This window comes from Ciconia boyciana, chromosome 14 (assembly GCF_034638445.1).
Source record: "Ciconia boyciana chromosome 14, ASM3463844v1, whole genome shotgun sequence".
In the NCBI taxonomy this organism is placed as follows: domain Eukaryota; kingdom Metazoa; phylum Chordata; class Aves; order Ciconiiformes; family Ciconiidae; genus Ciconia; species Ciconia boyciana.
In genome coordinates this window covers 13,621,376-13,643,693 of record NC_132947.1, presented here as the reverse complement: position 1 = coordinate 13,643,693, position 22,318 = coordinate 13,621,376, and the positions used below count along the sequence as shown (strand labels likewise).

Sequence of the window (22,318 nt, the reverse complement as noted above, 5' to 3'; positions counted from 1 at the left end):
TTCAAAGGGACGACGGCCAGGGCACAGCCGGGGACACGGAGCCCCGGACTGAGAGGAGTCTCCAGCAAAACCCTCTCCTGGGCTCTCCAGCTCCAGCTCAGCGCTGCCCGGCTGGGCACAGGGACTCCACAGCCAGTGAGAAGTTCAACCTCCACGAGGTTTTAATGGAAATAAAGCAGAGCATCTGAATTAACAGAAAAACAAAGCAAGTGGGGCCTTTTTTCCCCACCTGCAGAGCGGTGCCTATTCCTGAGCCCCAGGACAGCCAAGCCAGGCTGGTAACGTCCACACCAGAAGCTCCATTTTCCAATTAAAATCTAATTGTCTTTTTACTCATTAACCATGCCAGGCCTTGCTCATTTTCCTCAGTATTTTTCTGCCCCTCAATCTTTCTCAATAAGCACTCTACAATGCAGGACACCCGGCGCTCTCTGGATTTACAGCATCAGAGCAGCAGTTAATACTTCTCGGCCTCATAATCCTTTAATTTAGGGGCAGCTCCCAAACATACGTGCCAGGCTCACGCACCAATTTATTCTGCAGCAGACCCTGCCTGCTCAGGACTCCCAGCTCATGTCGGCTCTGGGAAGGAAATGCAGTTCTGGGCTTGGTTTTGTAAAGTCACCCAGCGCAGGAACGGCCAAGACCGCTAAAGCCCAAGAGGAGAGGGATGGTTTAATGATGATTTCTCTTAAAACAACAACAGAATGGAAGCAGCTAAAGCCAGGCTTTCAGACAAGTGGTCCCAGCCATCTTTCCAAAGCAAACATTGCAGCACTGAGAAACAGAAATAAAAATGACTTCATGGATTTACTTTGGCCCTGAGCTTGTAGAAATGAAAAATGAGCTGGGTTTCTAAAACTCCCTTGTTTCCCAGGATCCAAGGTTTTATTAACAAGTTGGTCAGTAAGGATTTTTTGACTATTTCCAGCGTAAGCCACAACCTGAAATGAGATTATACAGCCCTGCTCTGTTTTTCCACCCTGCAAAGGGACTGGGGACAGTGGCCCCGTTAAGAGGCACAGGGGGGAACAGTCCCCCTCCCCGCATCTTTGCTCTGCTGCCACCCCCAGCCAGAGGCAGATCCGCCATGATGGCTTTGGTGGCTTGCAAAGGACAGCACATCACAGCACAGCCCCGAACACAGCTCACCCAAAGAGCTGTTCATGTGCTGGTCTAACCAGCGAGTTGCTCTTCAGTTTTTCCAGCACCTTTCCAATTGCAAAGACTTAATATATTGCTACAATCGCCACATTTCATCCTTGGCTATGTCAAAACAGGACACCCTACTACTGGTACGGCACTGGAACAGCTACATGGATACAGCTTTGGCCTCCGACGAAAGGACAGAAGAGGCTCTGCTACATCACACGTTCCCGGCGCTCTTCTCCAACCTGCCGTTTGCTGCAGGCTCCATCCACTCCTGCAGCTTTGCAGAGATCCCAGCCACGCTAAGCTCAAACACACTGTGGCACCTTCCCATAAAGTAGCCAAAATCATTTCCAAACAGCTGATGAAACTACTAAGGGTGAGGGGCAAACCAGCCCTTCTCCCCCACGCTGAGAGGCTAACAGGAATTCAGCAACTTGTCAGGAAAGAAAAGATCCCACATGAAAACCAGTGCTTTGCTGCATCTCGCCACCCCGGCAGAGCGCTGCCTCCCTCCAAGCATTGCGAGGCCCCGGGCAGAGGCAGAGTCCGAGTGACAGGGTGATGTTAGCACCATGGTTTATTTGAAGAGGGAGCACAGCCCTGGGGAGAGGCGCCCGCCGCTCCCCTTCCCCAGGATGGCAGTACAGAACAGCCCCACAGGGAGCAGGGGGCCGGCTCCGAACACCGGTCACCCCAAAGCACGTGTCCCACCAGTGCACCACAGCCTCGCTCCTCCTAGAGCGAAGGGGGACCACTCCATCCCCCGGGGAAAGCCAGAAGGGGAGACACAAGACATGCAGGAACCTTCGCAAAAGCCATTCCTGAGGTACGAGAGCAGCCAGCACGAAATCCAGGCAGGCTGTGAGGCTGGTCTCCACCGCCCGCTGCACACGCTGCTGCAAGGTGGAACATGGCTTCGTGCTTCTACTTTTGCAGAACCCAGGTCTTGCAGAGAGAGGTCTTGCCGTTAGCTCTCCAACCCTCCCTCATTCGCCTTTCCATAATGATCCCAAAACTTGCATTCCACGCATTAGCCAGCAGTTAGCCCAATTTATTACAATTTAGGTCTACCTGGGAACAGAAGGAAAAAATCCACCCCCACACACTAAGACCTGGCAGAGGATATTTTTTCCTGTGGTTCCCCCTCCCCTTATAAAAAAATTTAAAAAAATAAAATAAAAAAAGCAGAACAATCCTTCATGATAAGATTAAGGTCCTTGATGTGTGACTCTGTTTCAACATGCCCAAAAACTGTCGAGCTTTCTCCTGCATGAAGAGTTGGTCTCGGGTTCCACCACAGGCTACCGCTTTCCAAGCCCTGGTCATCTACAGAGGGAAAAGAAAGCATGCGTACAACACAGTTAAGGGAGGGGACAAACAAAACGTCAACATCCTGTTTTGAAAGACTGCAACAATAAATAAAACTAACAACTATCTGCTACCCAAGGGAAGTAAAACTTTGAACTTAGGAGCACCCATCCTGCAACCAGGAGGAACTTGTGCATCACCAGTTACTCATCACAGCCAAGACGGTCGTTTCTAGCAAAGAGGGGTTACATCCAGCAGTTTCCCAGGTGAGTGCTCCATTTCAGGATGACCCACGTGCCCTTTCAGGGCTTTCCCTTACTTGGCTTGAGGCAAAAACTCCAAAGCACAAACCCACTAAGGCTTCTTGTGCTGAAGTCCAGAAGGATGGAAGGAATTCAACAGCAGCTTTGAGGTTTATTCCCAACCAGTTCAATTCCTACATGAGCTGCATAGCCCCAGGTCTAGATTGGTCAAAGACTATCCTTAACAGCAATTTGGTGGCTGTAGTTTCAGCAGGGCCCTGCAGCACACAGGAAGAGCTGAAAATCAGGTGTGTTTCAGGCACTGCATGCAGAAAGGGCACCCATGAGGTGTTTTGGCACTCCAGGAAAACCCCTGAAAATCCTCTGATAAATGCAGCCAAGAGATACACAATGCCCTGAACTGGAAATACCCGTTTACGTGCACTGCAAAGAACCAGGGCTTGAGCTTCAGCCTTTGCTTACAGTAACAATGCCTCATGCAGCCACAGCATGGCTTTGGGGCTGATTTAGGTTCAGCCCACAGCTAGGTGAGCTTCCTTAATAAATAACTGCCACTGCTAGCAATACCAGCCTGGCACAATAAATCCTGAGAGCCCAGCAACACCACGGACGGCTCTGCTGTCTTTGGGCAATGCGATTTCACTGCACACCTGTACTCTGTCACCACACAAGCTGCCTTACTGTCACCTTCAAGTCACTCCCAAAGCTTTATTTATATGGATCTATTAGCTCTCAGAGCAATACGACCCTGCCTAGGACAGGAGGAGGAATGGAAGTGTTTAAGTAGGGTTTATTTTGAGAAGGGGAAGGAATTACTCTGGCTGAGAAGTACTTATTTGTCAGGAGAAAGAGCTTTCACAACAGACAGCTCTAATCCAGGGACAGCTGCAACCCTCCTCGCTGCAGCGTTTAGGGAAGACTGAGCCAAGGCTGCTCAGTGAAGACAACACTGTACCTGGACTCTTCCTGGGATCTGAAAACACCCCCACACTAGCCCCCAGTTGCAGTTTCACCCTCCCGCCAAGGAGAGCACATAGTTCCATCCTCATTCAAGGTACCAGAGCACTCCCAGGACTTGACCCAAGCAAATATCTACAAAATCATGGTACAAATCCCCTTCCCTAAGCCACACTGCCTAACAAAGCAGGGATACCCCTCTCCTAGTGCACTCTGCCTGCAAACATACCAAGGGGTGAAGATTTTAAGGAGAGCACAAGAAACCATTTATGCCCCAGAGTGCATTTGTAGTCTACTGTGACTCCAGCACAGCCCAGCTATGCTCCACAGTGTGGAGCTGAGGAACAGGGTAGCTCTAACACCGCCAACCTCAGCACAAGCTACCGAGGTGGTACGCTGCCAGCTGGAGCTCTGTACTGCCATGGGTTCAGGTAAACAGCAGGATAAAGCCAGCCTATGCTGTCTATGGCACACAGGCTTCACCACAACCTAGAAACACCCTAAAAGTCACAGAGATGGGAAATATCTTTGGCGTTTATACAGCACTTCACAGACTTGCTATGCGCAGAGAAGCAAAAAAGATGAGCCTACTGTTGCCCACTCAAGGAGTGCTCACTGGAAAAAGGAAAGTTTACTTCACTGCCGGGAAAATCCTCTAAATTCCCTGATGGACTGGGACAGGATGTGGATTCTCATGAGGAAATCCAGGGCCAAACAAGCAGGCCACAGCTCTGATCAGCCACGGGGCTTTGAGCCCAGCAGAAGGGCAGGTTTGCAAAGAGACAGGAGGAAGCTGGAGCGTAACAGTGCTGGCTCAGCATCTCCAAACCTGGGTGCAAAGACAGCCCTGACAGCATATGGATGCCTATGCAGGAGTGCACAGAGCTTCATCCCCTCGCTCCTCCTCCCGAGGAGGGACAAGGGCTGCACTACCACCAGCTGCCTTCCTGACTGGGAGGGCAGTGGCTGCAGGCTTACCGGTGCTGGTGGTCTGAAATGGGTCGGCATTTTCCTGTAGGACATTTTCTCTGGCTGCACTTGCACGAAGGCTCTGTTGAGCAAGCCGCTGTCATCCTTCCTGCTCGAGGAGGAAAGGTTCAAGGACCTCGACAAGAAATTCACAGGCTGCAAAAGGGGAAAAAAAAGAGAAGTATAAAGAAACAAGTTAACTTGTCCTAACAGTGCTGATACTTGGCCTGGCCAAAAGGCCAGCTAGCAAATCCAGCTCTTCATCCACATTCACACATACTGTTCAAAGGCAGCTGCAGGCGGCAAAGCTCCCACCACTGCTTTGCACAGGGTTTCTTTGGAGCAGAAGCCAGCTCTACCCCTGCTCTGAGCACAGTACCCCTCACCTGGGCTCTTTTTAAACAGACAGTCTTGGGGAGGGCAGGCATATTTTGTGTCATATCTTCATCCACAATATCCAGGGCCAGAGACTTCCGGACCTTCTTGATGGGACTCCTGCGCAACTGGGGGACATAGAAAAACAAGTATTGGCGTGAATCAACCCGGTGAACTCCCATCATAAGGGCCCAGGAGCACACTAAGCCCACGTCACCCCACGTCTGCGTTGCACCAGCAGCTCAGGAAGAAGGCGTGCAGCAGCCTTCTCCACCACAGGGCACAGCAGCTTCCAGTACTCTCCTCCTGGCACCAAGAGCCACTGATTTAGAAGAGGAAGCTCCTTTCAGTAGGAAAGGAAAGCCACCAGGGCAACTGAGCCAAGAGACTTTGCATACCAGCCCACAGCCTTCTGGGAGCCCAGCTTGCCACAGATGCTCCAAGTGTGCCATGGGTCTCTCCCGTAGGTTAGGGACACGGCATCTCCTAGCATGCCCTGAGTTTAGCATAAACCAGGACACAGCTGGCCATATTTTAAGCAGGCCTTAACCTCTTGCTGATTAAAAGGCAGCAGCCACAGGCCAAAAACTTTCTGGCATCACCAGTAGGATGATCAAAACCAGCCAAAACACCCCTCCACAGCACAGGGCAGCTCAGCAGCAAGTACTGGATGCAAAATCAGCTCACCCCTTGTTTCCTCTTCTGTTTCTCAGGCTTCACATCATCCTCTATGATAAGTTCGATGCCAGCTTCACTTCGGAGCACCTCTTTCAAGTCTTCTTCCAGGTGAGGAGTCTGGGGCTGGTGTGAAAAGGCAGAGAGAGAACACAAGACAGTCAAAATCTGTATGCTGGGCAGACTCATGAGTATTTCCCTCAAGGGATAACGGGGTCCACAGTGGGAGGACAAACACAGAGACGACTTATTTACTTCCCAGTTGGAAAAGATATGACAAGATTCCTGCTAGCCTGACAGATTCACAGGATCTCCAGGCATGAGAGACTATTATCAGCTGAACCCCAAATGTGCCATCGAGAGACCAGTATGCAGAGAAGGCCTGGGATGCTGGAAACTGCCATCCCCACAGCACCCGCATTAAGAGACCCAGTTCCTTGAGGATGCCTAGGTAGATCATTCCCTTGCTTTTCCTCAAAGTCATCAGTGGCCAAGCACTGCAGCCTGATTCAAGGGCAGTTTGGGGCATTTTTAGCTGGTTTACAGAGGAGCTAGAAGTCCTGTGGCTACTTACCATGACATGTTCACCATGACAAGGTCCCCTTCATCCCTCCCATCTCAGCCTGGCACTACCAAACTGTACCTTGTTATGGCACAGATAACAGCTCACTTACAGCTCCACTGCATCCTACCCCACATCCCGTTTGTATTCATTATATTTCTGCCATCGGCAAGCAGCAGACCTGCCCAATACTTACCAGTGGCCTAATTGGTCCGTATTTCTCCAGGGCATTTTTGAAAGGTGTGGGGGTGTGAGGAGTGTTGTCCACCACATACTTCTGATCTGGTGTGACAAACCTGGCAACAGAGAGTGGGAAAGATGAAGAATTCACACAAAGTAACCCCCGTCCTTCTGAGCCCTCTCATTACACGAGCCACCGGCAGAGTCTCACATGGTGGCAGCAGAAGCCACCTGGCTGGCTGGACTGCTCCTGGGGTGTGAGCAGGGCAAGCAGGCATAGAGGAGCCTTTAGCAGGGAAAACGTCTTTCAGACGTGACAGCTATGCTGCTCCACCCTGCCAGCTGCCAAGCACCCTTGTCAGAAAGCGGTACAACACCTCTGACACAGGCGACACGCAGCTCTGCGGGCCAGCCCTACTCTGCAGTGCTTCTGCTGGCGGATCTGCTCAGGCCCAGCCTGGGCTTGGCAACGGTCACAGCTGGACCAGCAGAAGTCCGGGGTGCAAATGCACTTAAGGCAGCCAGGCCAGCTCGCACCGCCTGGACGGGGGAGCTGTTCTGGACCATGCCAACCACAGAGTGGTTTTGCTAGCACAGGCAGCACCCCCAAACACAGTGCTGCTTCAGGGCAGCGACAGGTCCGTCAGCAAAACACTCCCTGCGCAGACCACCCCTTCTCACCTGCCTGGTACAGTGCCTTGGGTAATCATCGCCCTGGACTGCCCCTCAGGACAGGCAAAGCAGAGGGTGCAAAGCTAAAGGGATGGATCCGAACAGCTCTTGCCGAGAAAAATCAAATCCCTTCCCTGCTGGCACAGGGCTCACAGCACAGCAGCGTTTCCCAGACAAAGACATGCACAGAAGGCAACAGCCCACCCAGCAGCTGAGCACAACAGTGGTCACTTGGCTGCAGCCCCAGTCAGATGGGACGCTTTTTCCCTGCAGCTCAGAGAGGAGCTGTCTTTGGGGGGAAAACACTGATTTAAGGAAATCCCCAGCCTGCCCTGCCCCTCTCTCAGTAGTGCCAGTACAAGTACTGGGGAAGGTATGTTTGAATTGGACCAGACTCCTGTGTGGAAAAGGACACTGCTCAGGTGGGGATGGGGGAGGAGGAGGAGGAAAGGACTTACGCTGAGTTCTTCTGGAGCAGAGGGGTCTTATCCCTGTGCAGAGGGGTGGTGACAATCACCTTCTGACTGCACACAGGCGTGGAGGTCAGAGAGGGGTTCTCCAGTTCTAGTGTATCCTGTTTGGTCCAAAAGTTTAAGAACTGCACAGCACAGATAAGAAAGAAAGAGAAAACACTCAGTCTCAAGCATCCCAGCATAGTATCACAAGTCATTACTTTTTCCTAAATATGGGGGAAAACCTGAAGGAGGGACAATGCTCCCATAGTGAGTGGCACAAGAGGGATCTGTCCCAGTATAAACCACAACAACTCTTACAGAGTCATACAGTGCTGTACATGGGCACACACATGAAAGTTGCCAGAAGGTGCCTCACACCCATAAAGATGATTCACTTCCCATAAGGGATGAGTCAATATGACTACAAGCAGCTACAGGGTGGGAGAGAAGTCTTGCTCGCCTTGCACTGGTCCAGATAAGGCCAAGCAAGGTGGTGAAGGAGGGGTAATGCCAGCCCACCAAAGGTCTATTCTGACCTCAGGTTGGCAAACGTGAGGGAAGTCCATGTAACACAACAGCATGCAAGTTAGCAGATTTTGCACTGAGCTGTCTTCAGCCTAAACTGCGAGAAAACCACAAACAATCTCATCAGTTGGATGGGGCTCTGAGCAACCTGATATAAAGATGTCCCTGCTTTTGCAGGGGAGTTGGACTAGATGACCTGTAAAGGTCCCTTCCAATCCAAAACATTCTATGATTCTATGATCTCTGCTAGGATTTTAATTCACGACAACTAATAAGTTACAACTTTACTCCCATAAGGAATGAGGTTTGTACCCAAGAACCTATCGGGAGAGAAGAGCTGTGTGTGTTACATTTGCTGATAGCTGAAGCTCAGCCCAAGAGGCAGGACATGCTGTTTGCCTTCTCAGATTCACTCCAGGCCTTCTGGCCTTTCACGCTCTGCAGAGCACATTTCAGGTCCTGCTCTGACTTCACAGTTCTTCCTGGCCTTGCATTCGAGGACCACCTGAATCTGGGTGTCAGGCTGTCCTGTGGCACTCTCCCATGTGCCACCCAGGGCTGCAGAAACAGCAGAAATAAAGGCCTGGAAGGCATGGGTAGACAGGGTCTGAACAACAGAGCAGCTGTGGGAACTGTGCTGGAGAACGCAGCAACGCAGCAGTCTTTGTTCTGTTTTATAGACAGAACTCCACCACATCAATACACGAGACACCAGTGGGTTTGAACACCACAGTGTTCCAAGACGAGGTGTGTTGGAAACCATGTGTGCACACGTGTGTGGACACTGTAGGAGTCATGACAAAGGCTGAAAGATCCCGAGTCCCTTTTGCAAAGACGACAAGCCCAGGAGCATTTTCCTAAGCACACCAACTCAGAGATCTGCACAAGGCATGTGCTGCTGAGTCTGCCTTAACTGGAAACGAAAGGGGTAAGCCACTTTTCACTGTTGCCACACTGCTACCCACAGCTGGGGCAGCAACGCCCTAGTGGCAGAAGCACCATGCTCTCCAGCAATCCTGGAGCGGGCAGGCACGTAGATCTGCACAGTGGTGCTCCTTCCTCATAGCGGGCACGTGCCCTGCCCATCACACAGGGCAGCTGGGCTCCACCAACACTACAAGCGCTCCCAGAGGCAGACACAGGCTGCTCCTCTCACGGGAAGGGCAGCACTGAAGACAAGCAGTACCAGAACCCAGCTCTGCACCTTGTTTTAGCAAAGAGACACACCTCGTGCACTGGCACTGCCTCATTCAAGGAAGGAGAAACACAAAGCTGGCAGAGCTGATGGGAATACATGGCATTAAGACAAGTAGGTAGAGCACTAACATGCTTATTAGCTGATGACCAAGCCCAAGGAGAGGAGCACAGACTGGGCTCTGCCATTGCTCCGTACCTGAGATGGAGAGAAGGGCAGTGTCTTGACAGGGGTGCTCTTGGGCGTCATGCTGTTGCATGAGTCAAGGAAGGAAAGGCTGGTGCTGGTGGCATTCTCTGTGACGGGGGAGAGGGAGATCTTCCTCTTCTTCTGCCTCTTCAGCACAGAGGGAGGCGTGCCAAAGCTCACCTCCGCATGCGGAGAGATGGGGATGAGCTCCCCCTTGCTGCTCTTGCTCAGGTCGGAGATGGTGTGGCCATCCAGGCGGTACTCCGTAACGTTGGGCAGGGACGGTGTTGGCTTGCTAGGGGTTTGCCTCACCGGGCTGTTGCTGCTACTGCTGCTGCCAGCGGAGGGCTCCTCAGGGAGGTCAAACTGGGTCAGATCACACCACCCATCTGGGTCCTGCACACAAGGGAGACCATCAGAAGCAGCCCAGGAGGGAAAGCTGAGCAGCCAGCTGGTGCGGATGCAGAGATGAACTGGGAGGTGAAATAAGTGGGTGTGTGAGATTGCACAAGCTTTTGCAAGGAGCCTGGCTAGAGGAGAGCTCAAGCCCTCCTCCCTCTACTGCCAGCACAGCTGAGAACCAGACCAGGGAACTGACCCAGCTGAAAGCTGCTGCTTGTGCACAGGGCAGATTTTTTCTATTTATGCAAGGTTGGTTTCTCAGTTCAGTTCACAACACAGCTGCACAAACAGCTGCACCCCCCCCTCGCAGAGGAGACAAAAAAAGCAGCTGGGGATAAGTCTGGGGACAGGGGCTGAATGAAGCGACTGTCACCCAACACCAAACTAGTCTTAAGCACACCAATACAGCTGGACACAGGGCTCTGCTGTAACACACACTCCTGGAAGCAGATTAAAAATAACCAGACCAGTTCAGAGATCAGCTGCTTCACAGCTCAACCCCACCAATACCCAAAGTACCATACAAGCAGGCCCCTAAGGACCCACAGATGGGCCGTTAAGCCCTGGGCACAGACTCTCTGTCCTCCTATACATATGCAAAGTGGATTCTTCATCCACCATAACCTTCGTCATAAGCTCCTCAGGCAGGCTGGGGGCTGCAGAGACATTTCCCTCTGATGGCAGCAAAGTGCTCTGTTGACTCTAGCCAGCCTCCCACCCTGGCGTGCCTCCATCACCCCGGGGACCTCAGCATCACTTGGCTGGCCCAGAATTACTAGTTTCAGTGAAGCTACCTCCACTGAAAGCAAATGGTAGCATCATCCCAGTGTGAAGGGGTCTGTCCTGCATACTACAAGTGGGCCTGGCCTCTTCCTAGTCTGTCCTGCCGGGTCCCATCCCATAACAGGAAAGAAAGGAAAGCCCATAAGCATGGACCTGAACTTTTACGAAAGGGAGAGCTGCAGACACTCTGGCTGATAAAGGAGGGCTGGAGATCAGGTTTGCCAGCATCTACAGCCTCCCACACCAGCAGAGCCCATGCACAAGGACACCTACCTAGGGGAATTTGCAAGCCCAGAGCAATACTGGCAGAGCTGGAAAGGCCTAATCCAGCCCTGGAAAAGAGACGGTGGGAAGCCACAAGCCAATGACAGACCCAGCCCTCCTCAGGATGCCCATGGTGATGAGCAAGGGGACCCAGTAAGTTCACTCAAGGGAAAAGGGTGGGGATCAGTCTCCCTACATTAGCTGGAGAAGCAAGGGTCTGTTACTTACAGATTCAATCATGTCCAGAGCTTCATTGAAGGCTGGCACAGATGTTGGGTACAAATAGTTGGCAGCTTCAACAACCCATTTGTACGGTGATGTGACAAATGAAGCAGCATCCTCAGGCACCGCATCATCTGGGGTCCCCTCAGCTTTATGCTCTGCCAGTTCGGCAGCTGGCAGCTCCGAGGGTAACTCCTGCACACCCGTCACTTCCTCGTCACTGACATCCTCTTCCTTTATTTCAGAGATATCGACTGGCCAGTTCGGCAGGACGGTCTTTGCACAAACAAGAAATAAAGTCCAGCCATTAGTAGAAACCAAGGGAGCAATGTCAAGTCCTGGGGACAAAGAGCAGGGGTCCCTGGGCACATTCAGCTCTGCCTGCTCTCCTAACCTGCCATTCAGTTTGTTTCACATCCCCATTCTCCCTCACTGCTCTGCACCATACACCATCTGAGCAGGAGTCCATGCAACATAACCAGCACAGGACCGTTTAATTGAAGATTTCACTTAACAGTATCCCAGGAGAAAGTTGAACAAAGGCTGAGCAGGTAGCACTAATTCTGCATTTCCTACTTTCCAAGAGCCTGCCTTTGAAAACTACATGCTTTCTTCATGAAAAAATAATTGGGTGTACTTCCCCTGCTTCCTTTTTTAGAGGAAAGGAACACAATACCTCTTCACCATGACCCCCACGCTGTCTGGAGCAGCCTCCTTCTCCCACCAGCAACAGCACAACAGAGCCAAAAAAAACCTTCGGTCTCCAAGACAGACCTGATGCTGGGATTGGCAAGATAATAGCACTAGCAGACTGCTGTCCTCTGCCTGGATAACACACTCAGGCTCACATTACACCTCTAGCTCCTGGAGGGAGAGATCTCCCAAGAGTCAGTCTCTTGGAGAAGGCTGGGGGAAGGCATAGGCTGTCTCTGTAGACACCAGGCTGTGGCAAAGGCAGCACGAGAGGCAGCAGAAGGGTGGAAGAACAGCTCTGGTATGCATTAGCAGAGCAAGGGACTGACCCCGCTGCCTGCTGCAAATGTGCTGGTGCAGTACCTGGCTCCTAGCTCTCGTTCGACTTTGGCTCTCCTTGCCATCCACCTCCACGAGCAAGTACAGTGACTTGGACTCCTTGGTTTCATTGAGGAAGCCTCCTGTGTCCACCTTCCGCTTGATGGTGGAGTTCCAGTGATTCTTCACAGCATTGTCGGTCCTGCAGAGAAAACAGAAGGAAACAGAAATCACCATTTACAGCAGCTTTAAAGCACTGCTAACAGCTCCTACATGCTTTCCAGCCCCATCCTGTGAGCCCAACACATGGATCTCCACGGGCCATACAGCTGTGAAGGCAACAGTGACCAAAGAGGTCCTACCTCCCAGGCAGCAGCTTGGCAATCTCCGCCCAACGATTCCCCAGGACCTTGTGGGCCTCAAAAATGATGCGATCCTCCTCCTCTGTCCACGAGGACTTCTTCACCTCAGGGTTCAGGTGGTTATGCCAGCGTTCCCGACACTGCTTCCCTAACCGCCCTTTCAGGTGCTTGGCTATCAGGGTCCATTGTTTGGTGCCATATTTTTTAACCAGTTCAATTACCTTTGAAGAGAGCAGGAGGGAAATAAGGAAAGGGAATAAAGGAGGGGAAGGTCAAACAGTCATCTTCAGGCTTTGTTCTTCACCTCTCGGGACCAGGTAAGGGCAGACAGAGAAAGGCCCCTTAGGGGAAAAAGCTGGAGGGATCCAGCACTGACAATCAGGTGTACCAACACTTGTGAGAGCAACAATTCAGCTGAATTTCTGAAAGAGGCTGTTTCCATGCAGACATTTTGCCACATGGCACCTGTGAATGCAGACAACTGCTCACAGAAGATGGGGTGGAGACTGGCAGGTGCTCCAAGGGCAGAGGGGCACAGATTTAGAAACACATGCCCATTTCTGAGCAAGGGCCAAGTCCCACATGCTCCAAGGCTCCTCTGCCCTCCCCTCCTACGGAGGACCTGGCTGCATGACAACAGTGCCCATAAGCTCTGCAGTGCTCTGCCCACTGGGACAGAGGCACAGCCTCCCTTTAACAGAGGGTGCTACACCCAGGACATGCCAGGGCCTGCAGCTTCATGCCCCACTAGCACCAGGACACACAGGGAAAACTCCAAAGCAAAACTGAACAACAGTCACTTAAGAGCCATCCACTTTGCCACTCTCCCTTCACCCAGGGCTTTCTCACTTCTGCCTGAGGCTCAATGCAAATGCTTCTGGGCAGGGAATCTGTTCTGAGCCCCTGTGACATGTCCACAGCACAGTCAGGATAAAACAATCTACTGCCTGCAATGCTCAGCCCACCAAAATCTTAGAGGAGGCCGAAGGGTTCTCAAAGAGCATTTCCACCCTGGCCAGCTGCACTCAGCTGAAAGGTGCAGGTAGCCAGGTGATGCTCACAGTGCTCTTGGCCCATAACAAGTGTCCCTGCCGCAGGCTCCTGGCTATCAAGTGCAGACAAACAGACCAAAGACACCAAACTGTGGCACAGGCCAAGGAGCTGGAGTGCTTGCAGGGCAAAATGCAATGTGCAGCGTCAGGAGGAGAAAGCTGGAGCCCAGCGTGGCCAGGATGGCAGTGGGCATCATGACTGGGCAGGCTGGCAGAGTCAGGACGTGCAAAGGGAAGGAGAAAGCAGGCAGCAACTGCTCTGCTGTAGGGAGGTGGAAGGACATCATGAGAAGCTTCCTTAGGACATCCTTGACATAACACACAGATGGGAGACAGAAGGGACTACAACAGCCTGTAATGGGACCGAAAGGGAAAGAAATGGGGGAGCAGAAGTGTTACAGGGAATCTGACAAACTAGGAAATTTTTCAGCAGAAAACCTTGGTAAAAGTTGGAATTCATTCCAACTTTGAAGTACATCAAGATGATGAGTCTGAGCCAGCCCCTCTCAGCTCGCTCTAGAATCAGTGGAGAAACAGGTTTGCAGAAGTCATGATTCACCTAGCCGATCTCAGACATCCACTTTAGGCTGTCTACTGTGGCACAGGAAATACCAGTTTTATTTTCTCTTGGGTCCCACATGGCCAGGTCAGGTGGAGATCTGCCAACAGGCAGATGGATTAATTCCCTTTTCTGCTCTCTCCCTTGGCACCCTACTGTAGCAGTACTCTGTGAAAGGGAGAAGGTGTTTAGCTAAAGAGGCCTAGACCTGCTTCTGCTCATCATGACCACAGCTGCATTACTCTGCTCAGAGCAGGTCAGTGCTGCTCCCACGGACATCCACCATTAGAATGAATTACCCACAGTTTACAAAAAGACCCAAGGGTCTGACACCTCCATCCTCTCTGCAGACAGTCACAGTCCAACACTCAGCTCCTCTCAGCCCTGACTTACCTTTTGGTCCTCCTCTTTGGTCCAAGGGCCCTTAACCAAGTCTGGATTCAACACTCTCAGCCACCGGTACTGACACTGCTGATCGCTGCGGTTCTGGGAAGAGGAATGAGAGCAGCCATGCATTAGACCGGAGGCTCCAAAAGCCCTTATAGCAACAGCAGTCCCCACACACACAGGCTGTCCCACGGAAAACCTGCAGAAGCACATGGACAATACATACTATGACTAGGACACGGGCACTGGGAACCTCAATTTCTCACCCCGGCTCCAACAGGCTTGCCCTTGGAAGTCCTCTAGACAAGAAGGATGTCTCCCTGCCCAGAAGGAGCACAGTTTCACAGCCTGGAGCTGCAGTCACAGAATGGAGTCCCACTGTGCAACGTACTGCACAGACACAGAGAACCAGCACAATGAGCACAAGAAGCAACATGCAAACACTACAATGCCCAAATGGGCAAGGGGTCACTTACAGGAAAGTGACTGGCCAGGAACTTCCAGTCATTCTGCCCGTAATGTCTTACTAACATCTTCAGCTTCTCATCCTGCAAAGAACAAAGAGATCCACTTTCACAACACACGCCACAGGCACCCCTGGGCTGACAGCATCAAGAGATCAAGCTAGATATTTTGAACTGTGAAGGTCTGGCATTCTGCATTTGGGGAAGGAAAGTAGCTCACACCATCCTTTAGCAGCACTCCAGTACGTGGAGCCCAACTGGAACAGACTTTGGTTCTGGGCTCTGTACTAGAGCGAGCTCGTACAGCGAGTACAAAACAAGAGCTCAGCTCTGTTCCAGTACAGGCTGGTTCAAACCCTGTGGCCAAGGCTACCTGCTTATCCAGCCCCAGTACCCCCCTGACCAGACAGCCCATCTCCCAGCTCGGCCACTGCTTTTGCCGGGCCAAGAAAGCTGACTGGTTTAAGTGTATCACCACTAGCCCGGTGGTCCGTCTTTCAGTGCTACTGGGCTCTACAGCATTTCTTTCACAAACCCTGCTACAGCCCAAGTGTGCCTACTCTTACAGCTCACAAGTAACCTGCTATACTTGTCCTTGTGTGTGTGCTCTTGGCTGGGCAAACAGAGGCAGAAATTATTCCCAACCCAACATGAACCCGAGGCTTTGATCCCTGCACAAAGACCACCTTACTTGGTGTTCAGATGCCAGGGGACACAGAGCACCTTGTAGTTTTCAAACAGAACAAAGATGATGGAGGAACTGGGAGGAGGTAAGAGAATATCCCAAATAATTTCAGGCTCTCAGCCAGGATGACTAAGTCATGATCCCAACAGTCTCAATGCTCCCTGCTGTTGCCAGAGAAAAGGGAGGACATTTCCACTGCGCAATTCAGCTTGCTGGAGGCCTCAGCCAACCTCTGGAACCCCTCTTTGCTCACAAGAGCACTGCAGGCAGCAGATGCCTTGCTCAGGGCTCACACGCTTGAGCTAAAGTGGTTGGAGCTCTTGCTCTCCAGGCTACACTTCAAACTCCCCTGAACCTCCTAGCCTCACTAAGACCTCAGCTGACATGAGCAAAACAGACACATGGTCTTCTGCAGTAGCACGACAGCAGGAGGTGGTGTCGTGGCCAGCAGGTGAGGACTGAGGTGGAGGCACCCAAAGCCCTGGGTGCCATGTCAGAAGTCTACCCCAAAGCACCTGCTCTCAGCAAGTGCCAGGCTCTCACTCACCTCTTCTTGTGTCCACTTGACTTTGCACCTGCCGTCCCGCTGCTCCGGCACATCCGAGTCGGTATCCTGGTAATGCAGCTCATCCTGGTCCTCACTAGAGATGAATAAATGAAGATTATAATTTCCACCTCCGATGAAAACACAGCAGAGGGAGCAACCTGCACCATGCAAAGCAGAGCTCCAGATCTACTCTCTTCCAGCACTGAACCCTGACACCTCACAGGCATTCGCTCAGACACCCCAGGTTTAAAGGGGTCCCTCAGCTTTGGTGCACGCTAGCAATGCTTATGCTGCCGAGAGCAGGGGAAGGAGCGTTTCTCTTGATTTCTGCTCCCTTCTGTCCCTCTGGGAGGACTTTGTGTCAGGGACGGGCACCATTTCCCTTGTTACAGCTCACCAGCCTCCCGGATTGCGGGGGTAAAGAGAAGGGATGCGAGAACCAGCCAGAAGCCAGCCAGCTAGTGCCGGGGGAGCGGCCCCGAAGGGCCCTGCACACCACCCACCGGACACCCCCAGGCCTGCCCTGTCACCCCCCTGCTCCGAGCAGGCAAAGCCCAGGCCCGCGCCCAGCTCCCGGCTGGAGCCAAGAGGAGCTTTTAGAGCGGGCCCCGCGGAACCGGGGATGCGGGGCTGCGGCCCTGCCCGCGGCCCGCCGTCCCGCCGGCGAGCAGGAACGGGCGGTGCGGGGGAGGGGGGGGGGGCCCTGCGCGGCGGAGAGGGGCCTCCAGCGGCGTCCCCGGGGCCGCCCCACACCCCCCCTTGCCCTCGCACCGCCCCGGCGGGCAGGCGCGGGGCCGGCCCACGAAGCCCCGGTCGCGGCGGGGCCCGCACTCACCCGCGGCTGCGGCGCGCCATGGCGGGGCCGGGCGGCGGCGGCGGCGGCACTTTCCTATCTCGCGCCAACGGCGCCCCCCCCGCGCGGGGCCGGGCCGCGCATGCGCGCTGCCACCTCCCGCCCGCACAAAGAGGCGCGCGCGGGAGGGCGCCCGCCTGCCCCGCCCCTGAGGGGCGGCCGCGGCCCGGGGAGCGCCCGGGACCCCCTGGGACCCGACCCGAGCCCCCCCCCAAAGCAGCCGCAGCCCTGGCCGCGGGGCAGGAGGATCCCCCGCGTCTCCTCTACCCCTGCACCGGCCGCCCCAGCCCCCTCTGGGGAGGCGGCGCGGGCAGGGCTGGGGCGTACCGAGAAGCCCTCGGGACACGGCTTCGATCGGCCCCGGGAAGGGGCTTGCTTCTGCCACCGCGCTGCTGCGGTGACCTCAGGCCGCAGCCAGCCAGCCGTGGCACGCAGGACCCCCGGCAGCCGCCTCCCATCAAAACGGGCATAAAAACCCCACATTAAAATCCACCACCTTCCCCACGTTGCTTTTGCAGCGCCTTTCGCTCCAGGGGTGCGCTACGGGGTCCCCGGAGGAGAGCACAGGTCCGGCGCTTCCTAAAAGAGAAAAGAAGCGGTCAGCGCGGAAAAGCCCAGCGCAGCCCCGCGCTGCCCAGCCCCGCGCTGCCCAGCCCCGCGTCCCGTGGCGGCACCGCCGCGCCGCGCCGGGAGGAAAAGCCGCCGGAGCAGGTACGCCCGAGGGCTGGTCCCCGCTCGCCAGCGCTTTGCCCACGGGCGGCTGGGATTCCTGCTGTTTTCACGCTGCCTGCACACAGCACGCACACCTGCCAGCGCCCATGCGTTATCTATAATGTCCGCATTCAGCCTGGATGCTCCCGGCCGGCGTTTCAGAGCAAACAACACAAAACTGAAGAGAGATGTCACCTTGTTGGGGACCCCCCCGAGTGTTGTGCCCGGGCAGGACAGGCTCCGTGTCTCCTCCTCCCACAGCAGAGGACCGCGGCTCCCGCAAACACCCTCTGCTCTGCGGGGCTGCCCCTGACAGGCCACAAACACAGCCGAGCCCTGCAGGACTCGCTTTGCCTTCAGCAGTTAGCCACGGCCCGCAATCACTGCCCCTGTGCTTAAAAAGAAGCAAACAAAAACCCCTCCCTCTCCCAAATTAGCTTAATTAGAAATTAGCCTGTTAGTTAATTACCAGAACTATAAAACCGCTATAAGCAACACTGACAAAAAATGATCAAGACCTTGAAGGGGGGTCCTCCATAGAAACTGAAGGTAGGTAGTGCTTTTAGTCTGTCCTCTTAACAGGTACTCTTTATTTCTCACATACCAATTTATTTAAATTACCTTCAAGGAAAAAGTATTTTAATTTCTTAAAGAAAACTTTCCTGCATAAAGCCCCCCCTTTGCAGTAAATTCAGGAGCTTTTACCTCTGCTTTTAATGCATTTAGTGTAAGAAATGGTTTCTGACCACAGCAGTTGCCTCCCCTGACCTGCCCCGTTCCCTCAGGGGGCTGGAAGGCAGCCCCTGACTGAGCCAGTGGTGGGAATCTCCCCCTCGGTGGAGGGGGGGCGTGAAGGAAGCTCCTGCCCGTGGAGCAGAAGGCAGGGGTGTATGGTATGAGAGTGGCCAGGAGGGCCTGTCCACAGGGTCTGCAGGTGGGGGATACCATGCATGGGGCTAAAGGTAAGATGAGCTGTTCCTCAACCTCTCCCATCCTAACCAGAGCCCAGTTTTAGTGCCTTCATAGAATCACTGAGGTTGGAAAAGACCTTTAAGGCCATCAAGTCCAACCATTAACCCAGCACTGCCAAGTCCACCACTACACCAGGTCCCTAAGCACCACATCTACACCTCTTTTAAATACCTCCAGGGATGGTCACTCAACCACTTCCCTGGGCAGCCTGCTCCAGTGCTTGATCACCCTTTTGGTGAAGAGATTTTTCCTAATATCCAGTCTAAACCTTCCCTGGAGCAACTTGAGGCCATTTCCTCTTACTTGGAGAGGAACCTCTGACTGAGGACTACAGGAACACTCTATCACTTCTTACTTGGGAGAAGAGACCAACACCCACCTCGCTATAACCTCCTTTCAGGTAGTTGTAGAGAGCGATAAGGTCTCCCCTGAGTCTCATTTTCTCCAGACTAAACAACCCCAGTTCCCTCAGCTGCTCCTCTCAAAGGGACTCAACTCTAACTGGGGCTAATGGTCCTCTGACTCAAGGAACAAGGATAAAGTGTCTTTTATCTCTGGGGAAAACCAGCTCCATCTTACTACTGCTAGCAGATGGAGAGGTTTACTGAGACTCTACACCCAGGGGTACAAAGCTAAGAGTAGTGTTATGCAGGCTGAGGCTGAACAAATGCTACTCCAGAGAGGCTCCATGATGACCTCCGAGCAGTAAACAGGCCTTGGTGCCATTGTGTTGCTCTAGAAGACAACGACAGGCGGGATGCCCACCTACGGGTCCTGGATCCCACTCAGCTCCTTGCTTTCCCAAGCAAGACTGAGACAGGGTTTTGCAGCAGATCAGTTCAGCTACTCTAAGTTTGCAACTCATCAGTGAACAGTAATGAACAATAATATGTTTATTCTAACAGGGACATCCTGGTCTCCCTAAGCCTGACAGTGGTGGGATTCTGCACCATGCTGTCCACCAAGAGGCATGGCACCAGCATCCTGACCATAAAGGAAATCCTGGAAAATGGGTTTGTGGCTGGGGCCTCCAGCCATACCCATTCTTCTCCTGTCCGCAGTTATTACATGGACAACAGCAGCGCCTCCAAACCAGACACCTGGGAGTTTCTCATGGACTTGGACAATGCAACAAAAGGCAGTTCCCTGTGTGTTGTCAAGCAGTCAGAGTCCCTGAGCAGCTGCGTGAAGGCTGACCTGCACAGCCTGACCCAGGGCGTCTCTGACCTCAGTCTTGTCTGCTTCTGCAAGACCCACCGTAGCCAGGCTGCCTTTGACCTGTCTGGTTTGCCTTGTGAGCACCCCAGCAGAGCCGGCTGCCTGATGGATGTGGCATTGCAGAACACCTCAACGCCATGCAAGAAAGAAAAGCACCCCAAACCACTGGAGAGCCTGCTCTCCAAGAGCATCGAGCTCATCAGCGACCTCTCAACCCTTGGGAAGACTCCAGCACCTAGATGGGAGATCTCTGCAATAAAAGCCCCCCTGGATACCAGCCTGTCCCTTGATGTGAGCACTGAGGAGTTAAAGTTACTGGGATGCTCCAAACCAGACACGTCATCCCTGGAGACCTCTGTAGCAATTCCTCTGGCTTGGCCTGGTGCCTTCAAGAGACACCCCATGCTGATCCCCAGGTCTGCCACCCCTGAGACCCAGCTGAGTGACCTTGAGCCCATCCCTGTGTTTCTGCATCAGGCCCTGTGATGCTGCTGCCCTGGCTCCGGAGCACGGTGGGCTGCGGGGTGCCTGCCCGGGGACCTTCTGTGCTGCAGAGGAGCACGGTGCACAGAGCCGCCATCCACGCTGCAGCACAGCAGGTGAAGCCCTCCTGCCCTGCCCGGAGCCAGGGGCTGGCTTGCTGATGGCACCACCCGGTGAGAGGTTAAATCTTCCAGCCTGGGCTACTGCAACGGCACGCTGCTGGGTGGAGGAATCCGAGGCTCTTGATGCAGCCCCTGAAAGCTAGCACCGGCTAAGCAGCAGCCCTACTGGCTCCCCCCTCCTCCCCGACCGCTGTCTTTTGTATTAATGCAATAAAGATCTAAATTTCACGCTGGGTGTGGTCTCTGATGCTCCCTGCCTGGCCTGCGGCTGAGCTCCGCCGAGCACGGGTGCAGGGCCGGCCGGGGCCCGAGGACGGGCCCGGCTCCAGCCGGACTGCGGCCCGGCGGCCGGTAAGACCCCCACGGCGAGCAGCCACCTCCAGCACTTCCCCACCCGCGAGCGGAGCCCCCCACGGCCCGTCCGCGCCCCCGGCCCGGAGCGGGGCCGCCACCGAGCTCTGGGGGGGCGAGACGCCGCGACAAGATGGCCGGGCCCTGCCGAGCCCCGGCCGCGGAGCCCCGCGGCAGCCACCGGCCCGGCCCCGCTCCCAGGTGCGCGGCCCGGGGCCGCCCCGCCCGCCCTCGTTACCTGGCAGAGGGGCCCGGGGAGGTCTCGGCGGCGGAGGGGCGCGGGAGCGCGGCTCTGGCCCCCGCCGCCGGGCCATGGCGCCGGGGCTGCCGGGGCCGGTCGGCTGCCGGGGCCCGCCGCTGCCCACGGGGAGCGCGGGCAGGGAGGCGGCGGCCGGGCGGGAGGCGCCGCCGGGGCTGGGGATCCCTCTTCTGGCACACGGGGAGAAAAACAGCCCAGAGCGGCGGGACCGGCCCGGCCCGGGCGGCGGCGGCGGCGGGGAAGCAAGCGGCTTCCCGGGAGCGCGGCGGGGCTGCCGAGCCAGCCCCGCGCTGCGGCGGTGGCAGCCTCCCGCCATTGGCCGCCTGCAGGATTGTAATCGCCGTCCCCGCCGGAGGGAATCGGCACCGCCAGCGCTCGCTGGCTCTGTAACTTCCCCGCCCGGCCCGAGGGAAAGAAACGAGCCCACCCCAAACGCACCCCACCCTGCCCCAGGTTTTCTTGCTCTCCTGTTAGAGCTTCCCCCCTTACACAGCCGCTTGCTCTCCTTCCTCTTTTTCCTCTCCCGTCACTGCTGACAGCGGCCACAGAGACGTGGAGAATTACTTGTTAAAACCACTTCCCTGGGCATTCACAGTTTGCTGAAGAACCAATACACGCTCCCCCCTCTTCTTTTAGGGGTAGATTAAGGGATGAGAAGTTAAGTTGCATGCGAGGACAGAGACAAAAAAGGGAAAGTTATTGCTGTTACTATGCAATAATTTCATTAATATGCAATATTTTCATTAATATGCAATAATTTATCATTAATTGCATATTAATTGCATGTTAGTTAATATGCAATAATTTCATTAATATGCAATGATTTCATTACTATGCAATATTTTCATTAATATGCAATAATTTATCATTAATTGCATATTAATTGCATGTTAGTTAATATGCAATAATTTCATTAATATGCAATGATTTCATTACTATGCAATAATTGCTGTTACTATGCAATAATTTCATTAATATATAAACTCTGCAGCTAGCTGCGTGCCTAACCTTCCAGTGGCCTCACCTCACTTCTCAAAAGCCCTCACCCACTTGCACGCCTTCAAAATTCTGTCAGTCAGCCATAAACTTTATGCGTATCATATTCCCATGACCCAAGTAAGCACTTCTGTTTAC

At 54.0% G+C, this 22,318-nt stretch overlaps 2 protein-coding genes across 6 annotated transcripts; one reads left to right on the top strand and one right to left on the bottom strand.

The window, feature by feature from the left end:
- Window positions 1-1,726: 1,726 nt before the first annotated feature.
- On the bottom strand, window positions 1,727-21,742 carry MYBL2 (MYB proto-oncogene like 2). 4 transcript variants are annotated; one of them, XM_072879048.1, is made up of 15 exons: window positions 21,674-21,742; window positions 17,565-17,647; window positions 16,216-16,309; window positions 14,996-15,067; window positions 14,526-14,618; window positions 12,522-12,742; window positions 12,205-12,361; window positions 11,155-11,424; window positions 9,487-9,873; window positions 7,572-7,711; window positions 6,458-6,557; window positions 5,712-5,825; window positions 5,036-5,152; window positions 4,659-4,805; window positions 1,728-2,478 (listed from the first exon to the last, which is right to left on the bottom strand). In XM_072879048.1, exons 4-15 carry the CDS (start codon window positions 15,050-15,052, stop codon window positions 2,350-2,352), a joined length of 1,932 nt encoding a protein of 643 aa, XP_072735149.1. In that variant the 5' UTR covers window positions 15,053-15,067; window positions 16,216-16,309; window positions 17,565-17,647; window positions 21,674-21,742; the 3' UTR covers window positions 1,728-2,349. The 4 variants fall into 4 exon arrangements, with proteins under 4 accessions (XP_072735148.1, XP_072735149.1, XP_072735150.1 ...); XM_072879049.1 differs by lacking the exon at window positions 21,674-21,742 and adding an exon at window positions 21,164-21,311; XM_072879047.1 differs by lacking the exons at window positions 17,565-17,647; window positions 21,674-21,742 and adding an exon at window positions 17,051-17,162 and having other exon boundaries at window positions 1,727-2,478.
- Window positions 17,166-20,833, top strand: LOC140659408 (uncharacterized). 2 transcript variants are annotated; one of them, XM_072879054.1, is made up of 2 exons: window positions 17,166-17,779; window positions 19,657-20,833. In XM_072879054.1, the coding sequence occupies exon 2, from the start codon at window positions 19,703-19,705 to the stop codon at window positions 20,453-20,455; it is 753 nt and encodes a 250-aa protein (XP_072735155.1). In that variant the 5' UTR covers window positions 17,166-17,779; window positions 19,657-19,702; the 3' UTR covers window positions 20,456-20,833. The 2 variants fall into 2 exon arrangements, with proteins under 2 accessions (XP_072735155.1, XP_072735154.1); XM_072879053.1 differs by having other exon boundaries at window positions 17,166-18,328.
- Window positions 21,743-22,318: the final 576 nt, after the last annotated feature.